Genomic DNA, 9,008 nt, shown 5'->3' on the forward strand with positions numbered 1-9,008 from the left:
TCAGAAAGCGAAGGGCTGTTATTTGAAAACTAACTGAATACCAGAAATATGCCCAGCCAGCCTGACTACATGGCTGACGATCTGAAAACAATGATGACTTAACATCCAAGAAGTGAGCAGACGGCTCTCAGTGTATGGCCAGCCCTCGGACACAGCATGGACCACGCGGGTCCAGCTTACTCCCTTCTTTTTCCAACTCTGCCGCCCCGAGACGGCCCAGTCAGGCCCCCGTCTCCCTCCCATCCTGAAGAGGACAAGGATGAAGACTTTTACAATGATCCACATCCACCTTGCAAATAGTCAATCTACCTTCTCTTCCATACGATTCTCCTAACACTTTCCTTTCTAGCTCCGCAGAGCAAGGATATAGCGTAGAACATACACGACACGCAGAGTAGGTATCCACCAACCGTGGAAGCCACAGGTAATGCTTCTGGTCAACAGCAGGCTATCCCTTGGGATGCTTCTGGGGCATCAGGGTTACACAGGTTTCTGACTGCTCAGGGTCAGAATCCCTAATGGTGTCCAAGGGTCAACTGTAGTCTGCAGAGTTTTGTCTGTTCTCTGCAGGTGGACACGGGTGGTGGTGGGGAGGGGATCCCAGCTCGCCTTTACTGCTTCTCACTGTAGTTCTTATAGGAAACTAACAAGATGGCAGGTGGCCAACTGCTGAAAGAAAATTTATTTCAAATACACATGTAAATACTCAAGTTCAACTCCATGGCTTCCCTTATCAAAATAAAAACATTTAAAGTAGACAATAACAATAATAAAATAATGAGCAGCTGGGCACGGTGGCTCACGCCTGTAATCCCAGCACTTTGGGAGGCCAAGAAAGGAGGCTCACTTGACCCCAGGAGGTCAAGACCAGCCAGGGCAACATAGCGAGACCTCAACTCTACAAAAAAACTTAAAAATTAGCTGGGCATGGTGGCACGTGCCTGTAGTCCCAGCTTCTCAGGAAGCTGAGGCAGGATTGCCAGAGCCCAGTAGATAGAGGCTGCAATAAGCTGTGAGTGTGCCACTGCACTCTAGCCTGGGCAACAGTGAGACCCCACCTCAATAAAATAAAACAAAGTAAAACAAAGACACTGCTTTCAAAAATCACATCATATACAACTCCCATTTCTCTGCTACTCAGAATAAGAGGCCAAACGCTGACCCAGGATTCACAGGCGAATGACAAAGGCAGGCATGTCTGCAATGGGTCCCGCCCCCTCATTACCTTCAGCTGGGTTTCCGTGGGAGTGGGCGCCAGGAAGGGTGGCTGCCCCACCAGCATCTCAAAGAGGATCACACCAACACTCCACCAGTCACACAGCTGCGTGTACCCTGCAAGAGAGCGTCACTCAGTCCTGACATGGCCTGGCTTCCAGGGGGCCATTCACCAGACACAGCAGCGGGGATTGCTGGTGCATGGGGAAGCATGTCCCGTGCCACATGGCGCCACCTTGAGTGGCTTGGAATGGCGGGAAAGGGCCATGCCAGGGTGCCAACAAGTCGGCAGGGGCCATGGCTACTTCTGTTTCCATGTTTTCAATCATTAATCCGTGATAAATACAGGATGCTTTTGTAGTAAGAAAAAAGTCTTTTATTGTTAACTACTAGTTGGTACCAGTCACTAACCAGAATTTTTAAGTTCTTAAAGATCACACAAAGAGGCCGGCCTAATGGCTCAGCCTGCAATCCCAGCACTTTGGGAGGCCGAGGCGAGTGGACTGCCTGAGCCCGCAGGTTCAAGAGCAGACGCGGCAACTTGGCGAGACCTTGTCTCTACAATAAATCAAAAATTAGCCAGGTGTGGTAGCAGGCGTCTGTAGTTCTGGCTGAGGCAGAAGGATCGCCAGAGCCCAGCAGGTCAACGTTGGGGTGGCCATGAGTATACCACTGCACTCCAGCTTGGGCGACAGAGTGAGACTCCAACTCGAAAAGAAAAAAAGATCACACAGAGAGGCACAAACTAAAATAACAGAAACCAAAAAAACATCAAGTGCTAGATCTGGGAGTGGTTAGGCGAGGCTGGTCATGGAGGGCTTCCTGGGGAGGTGTCTAAGCCCATTTTGGAAGAAGTTGAAGAATATGGAGACAGGGGTGGCAGGGGGACACTCTGGCAAAGTGACAAGCAGACAAGTCACGGTAAGCTGAGGCAAGCTCCCTGTAGGTGGCCCTCACGGAAGGAGCCAGGCCTTTCTCATGGAGGAAGCTGCAGAGGAGGCTCACTTGCTCTCACTTCTACTTTTCTTCAGAGTCCCACGGCCCAGTCAAGCCAGATTCATCTCTTTTTGAATTTTCTGTAGAGATAAGGACTCACTACGCTGCCCTGGTTGGTCCTGAACTCCTGCACTCAAGCGACCTTCTCACCTCGGCCTCCTGAGTAGCTGGGACGACAGGTGTGAGCCACCACCCTGACCTCCAGGCTTGTCTTGGTATCGCCTGATCTTTGCTAAGTGTAAGCCACAAGAGGTCAGTCCGTGGGTGACCATGGGGCCTGTGCCAGGTTCTGGTCTCTCTCCAGCCCACCTCCGCCTGCCCTGGTTTGACACTGGGGGTCTGCACAGCCCGACCACAGGCTCCCCCAGCATGGAGCACCGAGGCTTGGCCACAGCCTCTCAGGTCGTTACCATTGTCAGGGTGGGGTTGAGGGGTTGAGGAACAGGCCTTGGATACCACACCAACAGAGTTAACTGGGCTTGAACGGGACCGGCTGGCTCCACAGACATAAACACCACATATGCAACGGCAGGGGCTGCCTGGGTCTGGATTTATTTTTATCTTATTTCTTTCTTCATTTTTGAATCAGAGTCTCACTCTGTCAACCAGGCTGGAGTGCAGTGACACAGTCATGGCTACTGCAGCCTCAACCTGCTGGACTCAGGTGATCCTTCTGCCTCAGTCTTCCAAGTAGCTGGAACTACAGGTGTGTGCCACCGCACCCAGCTAATTTTTTTATTTATTGTAGAGACAAGGTCTCCCCAAGTTGTCCAGGCTGGTCTTGAACCCCTGGGCTCAGGCAGTCCTCTCGCCTCCGCCTCCCAAAGTGCTGGGATTATAGGCGTGAGTCACCGCGCCTGGCCTGTGTCTGGATTTCTTATACTACCTCAGGTCAATACCCCACGGGCACTCTGGGCCATGCTAGCCAGATGCTCTCCTGGACGGAACAGAATGCCCATCCAGGAGACAACTTTTACTGAGCACTGGCCATTTTAATCCCACTACTGTCTGTAAATTTTACCTTCAAGGCACTCTGGTCTAGCAGGGAGAAATGGAAGAAAACAGTATTTGTGGGCGGTCTGTCAGTGCCCAGCAGGACTCAGTGCCCTCGGTGGGGGACCTGGCAAGGAATGTCTGGTCTGGACAGAATGAGGAGCCGTCCTGTGCCCCTGCAGTGGTTTCTGGCATTTGACTCTGTTGAATCTGGTTTTACAATCATTCCCAGAGCCACAAGGTGAGCCAACAGTGGCCCGAGGGTGTGTGTCTCCACCCCCAGAAGAGAAGTCAGATATGCTGGAGGCTTGTGTATTTAGGAAATAACTAGCTCTCAGGCTTTCATGAGGACAAAAATACGACGAGGCTGGGCGCAGTGGCTCACACACATAATCCCAGCAATTCGGGAGGCCGAGGCAGGAGGACTGCTTGAGCCCAGGAGATAGAGAGCAGCCTGGACAACATAACAAGATCTTGTCTCTATAATAAATAAAGAAATTGGCCAGGTGTGGTGGCATGCACCTATAGTCCCAGCTACTTGGGAGGCTGAGGCAGGACTGCTTGAGCCCAGAAGTTTGAGACCAGCCTGGGCAACATAGCGAGACCCCCGTCTCTACAAAAAAAATTTTTTTTAATTAGCCAGGTGTGGTGGCGCACACCTGTAGTCCCAGCTACTCGGGAGGCTGAGGCAGGAGGGTCACCTGAGCCCAGGAGGTCGAGGCTGCGGTGAGCCATCATTGTGCCACTACTCTCAGTCTGCGTGACAGAGTGAGACCCTGACTCCAAAAAAACCAAAAAGCATGACTAAAATACGAAAACATCCTGGACAGCCAGAGAGATTCGTAGAGGCCACCTGGCTCTGCTGGCCCGAGGGAGAAGGCCGCCTCTGCCGGGCACTGTCCATGCCACACGTACCTTTGCGAAGGAGCACCTCGGGCGCAATGTAGTTGGGCGTCCCCACCAGGGAGTGGGCCAGGCAGCGCTGGTGCTTCCGCGCCCTCTGTTCCAGGGTCTTCAGCCGGTCTCCGCAGCGACAGTTCGACACGTTGTCCCAGGGGTCACCAGGCTCCATGCTGTCCTGCCGGACGTGGTTCCCTGCACCCAAGAGTCGGGGGCAAAGGAAAAGAGCAGAACACAGAGTGGACGTCATCATTCGATGGCACGACCCACCCACAGCTGAAAACAGAGAAGTCCATCAAATCAGCTCCTGGTACATTTAGACAAGGAGCCTCCCGGCCACAGCAGTGGCTGTGCCTGGCCCAAGACACGAGGCATGAGGTCAGCACCGGCACCAAGGCAGGAAGGCAGGAACAACAGCCGAGGCAGGAAACCATCCCGTGCTGAGCCTGCCACGAAGCCCTGCAGGTGGGAGAGGCTGGAGGAGCGGCAGGGACGCAGGCTAGACCCAGTGGTGGACACCTGCCAGCGGGCAAGGTAAATGAAGGAGGGTCTCAAAAACACAAGCAAAAGTGACTTCGATGCCGGAAAATGGAAATGAGTTAAATGACTCAGGGCTAGTTTTGAGTAAAAAATAAATAAAGACTGAGCTGTGATAGTAAAATGACAATTTTAAGAATCCAGGCCCTCCATATGATAATAATCAGCATTTTCTGACTTTTCCAAATAGCAGAACTACAAAAAATGGAGTTAAGCGATGCATGAGATGCTGGTCAGTTGTAAGAAAGGACTCCTCCCGCCAAGTGTGGTGGCTCACGCCTACAATCTCAGCACTTTGGGAGGCAGAGGTGAGAGGATTGCCTGAGCTCAGGGGTTCGAGACCAGCCTGGACAATTTGATGAGACCTCGCCTCTACAATAAATAAAAAACTAGCTGGGCACGGTAGCACATGCCTGTAGTTTCAGCTACTTGTAAGGCTAAAGTAGACCTTGGAAGCCTGAGCCCAGCAGGTTGAGGCTGTGGTGGCCGTGACATGCCACTACACTCCAGCCTGAGTGACAGAGTGAGACTCTGACTCAAAAATAAAACTCCTGGGGAGGCGGGAGTCTTTTATTAAGTCTGTTTAAAAAGGCACTGACGAGCTTGGCACAGTGGCTCATGCCTGTAATCCCAGCACTTTGAGAGGCAGAGGCAGGAGGACTGCCTGAGTAAGGGGTTCGAGACAAGCCTGGGCAACTTGGCAAGACATCGCCTCTACAATAAATAAAATAATTAGCTGGACATGGTGGCACGTCTATAGTTCCAGCTACTTGGCAGGCTGAAGCAGCAGGATCACCTGAGCCCAGCAATCTAGGCTGCGGTGACCATAAGCGTGCCACTGCACTCCAGCCTAGGGGAAAGAGTGAGACTCTCACTCAAGAAAATAAAACAGGAAGGACTCTTGGGGAGGTGGGAGTCTTTTATTTTTTTAAGGCTGTTTAACAGGGCAGTAATGGTACCTCACAAGGGTCTTGTGATGCATTATAGCCAAAAAAGAGTAAAAAACCCACCAACTTAGAAAAGAAGCAAGTCAGGCGCAGTGGTTCACACCTGCAATCCCAGCACTTTGGGAGACTGAGGCAAGAGGACTACCTGAGCACACGGGTTTGAAACCAGCCTGGGCAATGTGGTGAGACCTCATCTCCACAATAAATGAAAAAATTATCCAGGTGTGGTAGCACGTGCCTGTAGTTCCAGTTACTTGGAAAGCTGAGATGGTAGGATCACCTGAACCCAGCAGATTGTGACTGCGGTAGCCATGAGCGTGCCACTGTACTCCAGCCTGGGTCACAGAGAGACTCTCACTAAAAAAAAAGGGGGGATGGGGGCTGGGCTCAGCCTGTAATCCCAGCACTTTGGGAGGCTGAGGAGAGAGAACTGCCGGAGCCCGCGGGTTTGAGACCAGCCCGGGCAACTTGGCGAGATCTCATCTCGAAAATAATGAAAAAAATTAGCCGGGCATGGTTGCATGCACCTGTAGTTCCAGCTACTTGGAAGGCTGAGGCGGAAGGATCGCCAGAGCCCGGAAGGTCGACGCTAGAGTGGCTGTGAGCCTGCATGCCACTGCACTCCAGCCCGGGTGGAGTGAGACTCCAACTCAAAAAACAAAAACAAAAAGAAGAAGAAGAAGAAGAAGCATTTCCCACACACCATGCCACTCCTTCCAGGAGGGAAGGATGTCACATCAAGTATAAAGCGACAGAGTGAGAGAACATCAAGTGATCAGAGGCCGACGGTCCTCGGCCTGAGTGTGGGAGAGGCCACGGCAGCAAAGACGGTACCTTTCTGGTAGTACTTGGAGTTGTGAGTCCACCTGAACCCCGTGCAGAGGCCGAAGTCCGTGAGCTTGATGTGGCCATCCAGGTCGATGAGGATGTTGTCGGGCTTGATGTCGCGGTGGATGAAGCCCATGCGGTGGACGCTCTCGATGGCCAGGGTCAGCTCTGCAATGTAGAAGCGGGCCAGGTGCTCGGGGAAGACCTCCATGCGGATCAGCAGACTCATCATGTCGCCCCCGGGGATGTAGTCCATCACAAAGTACAGGCTGTCCTTGTCCTGGAACGAGTAGTAGAGCTTAACCACCCACTCGTTGTCGGCCTCGGCCAGGATGTCCCGCTCGGCCTTGACATGGGCCACCTGGTTCCGGTTCAGCACGTCCTTCTTCCGCAGCGTCTTCATGGCGTACAGGGCATGCGTGTCCACCTTACATGCGAGGCACACCTCCCCGAAGGCGCCGATGCCCAGCGTCTTGATCTTCACGAACATGGACTTGTCCATCTTGGCCCTCTTGAGCCGGTTGTAGTTGGACTCCTTTTGGTAAAGAATCTTCCTCATCTGCTCCTGCTCGGCCTCACAGAGCCCAGCCTGCAGGGATGGAAGAGGGGAAGGCGTCACCTCAGAGGGGTCCCGTGATAGCAAGTGACTTAACTTGCACAGGGCAAATACAGAAGAGTGGGCCTGATGCAGTACGAGCAAGATCACACCGGCTTTGTTCTATATATCCTACGTAGACACAAATCTGGAATCAGAGGTAAAACAAACTAGAGAGTTCACAAAAATCTGCAGGGGAGGACTGTAGGAGCTTCAAGAGCAATCTAGCCTAACACCTCAAAGCACAGGCAACAACAACAAAAAAACAGACAAAGGAGACTGCATTCAACTAGAAAGCTTCCACATGGCAAAAGAACAATCAAATGGATGGGAGAGACAACCTGTAAAATGGAGAAGCATCCCACACGATCCATCTGATGAGGAACTAATATGTAGAATACAGAAGGAACTCAACCCAGCAGGAGAACAAATCGCATTAAAAAGGAGGCAAAGAACCAGAACAGACATTTCTCCAAAGAAGATGTGAAGACATACAGATGGCCAACAGGCTCATGACTCCAGCATCATCAGGGAAAGGCAAGCCAGTCAGAACTAGATGCCACCTCACCACAGCTAGAATCAAAAAGACAAACAAACAAACAGGCACTGGCAAGGATGCAGAGAAGAGGAGACTCTTACACAGTTGCTGGGAATGTGAATTAGCACAGATGTTAAGGAAACAGAATCAAGCGTTCCCAAAAACCTGAAGACAGAACTGCCATACAGTCCATCAATCCCAGCACTGGGAATTCATCCAAAGGAAATCAGTGTATCAACAGGATACCAGGATTTTCATGTCTACTGCAGCCCTATTCCCAACAGCAATGATACTGAATCAACCTACGCGTCACCAGGTGAGCAGATAGAGAAAACGTGGGATGTACCTGTGTGTGTGTGTGTGTGTATAAATTACTATCTAGTCATAAAAAATAATGAAATCCTATCATTTGCAGCAACCTGGATGGAATTGGAGGTCATGTCAAGTGAACGTGCAGCACAAAAAGTTAAATAATGTGTGGTACATGGAGCTGAAGAATTGATCTCCATGGGGAGGACAGGACAGTGATAGTTACCACAAGTGGGAAAGGGTGTGGGGGAGAGGGGGTGAGAGGCTGGTTCGTGCGTACAAACACACAGAGGGATGCAGGGTGACTAAGGCGAACCTCAATGGAGTCTATATTTCTTTTTTTTTTTTTTTGAGTTGGAGTCTCACTGTCACCCAGACCGGAGTGCAGTGGCCGCTCCCGGCCACCGCAGCCTTGACCTGCTGGGCTCCGGCGAGCCTTCCGCCTCAGCCTTCCGAGTAGCTGGAACTACAGGCGTGCGCTACCACGACTGGCTGATTTTTTGATTTATTGTAGAGATGAGGTCTCGCCAAGTTGCCCAGGCGGGTCTCGAACCCCGCAGGCTCAGGCAATCTACTCACCTCAGTCTCCCAAAGTGTGGGATTACAGGCTGAGCCACCGAGCCCGGCTACTGTTATATCTTAATTTAGATAATTTCATGAATGATTACTTACGTGTCAGCTTAGGCATATTTGCAACATCATTCATAATCCTGGCTGGGCACAGTGACTCACCCGTCATCCCAGCATTTTGGGAGGCAGAGGCGGGAGAATCACTTGAGCCCAGGAGTTTGATACCAGTCTGGGCAACAAAGCGAGACCTCGTCTCTATAAAATAAAAAGTAAAAAAAGCAGCCGGGGGTGGTGGCATATGGCTGGAGTCCCAGCTACTTGGGAGATGAGGTGAGAGGATCGCCTGAACCCGGGAGGTCAAGGATACGGTGGGCCAAGATCGCCCCACTCACTCCAGCCTGGGCGACCCCGACTCGAAAAGAAAAAAAAAATCCCACAACACCAATGGATAAAGCCTCGAACTTCGTTTCTATGCGCTCCACGCGCTCCATTATCACCCAGGCCCCGGGCGCGCCTGACCAGTCTGCAGCGGCAGGACGTGTGACTGGGGTACCCTCCGGGGCGGGGTGGAAGAAAGGAA

The 9,008-nt window shown here is 51.8% G+C and overlaps 1 protein-coding gene across 1 annotated transcript in view; it reads right to left on the reverse strand.

Moving 5' to 3' along the window:
- Positions 1-9,008, reverse strand: part of LATS2 (large tumor suppressor kinase 2) — a 56,791-nt gene that overhangs the window by 5,371 nt on the left and 42,412 nt on the right. Inside the window, exons 4-6 of the mRNA XM_021717535.1 lie at positions 6,423-7,005; positions 4,120-4,299; positions 1,226-1,332 (exon numbers count right to left, since the gene is read on the reverse strand). Of these exons, the coding sequence (XP_021573210.1) occupies positions 1,226-1,332; positions 4,120-4,299; positions 6,423-7,005 (870 nt within the window). The remainder of the gene's footprint in view (positions 1-1,225; positions 1,333-4,119; positions 4,300-6,422; positions 7,006-9,008) is intronic.

The sequence above is a fragment of the Carlito syrichta genome, unplaced genomic scaffold, assembly GCF_000164805.1.
Source record: "Carlito syrichta isolate Samal-C Ts95f unplaced genomic scaffold, Tarsius_syrichta-2.0.1 Scaffold309850, whole genome shotgun sequence".
Taxonomy (NCBI): domain Eukaryota; kingdom Metazoa; phylum Chordata; class Mammalia; order Primates; family Tarsiidae; genus Carlito; species Carlito syrichta.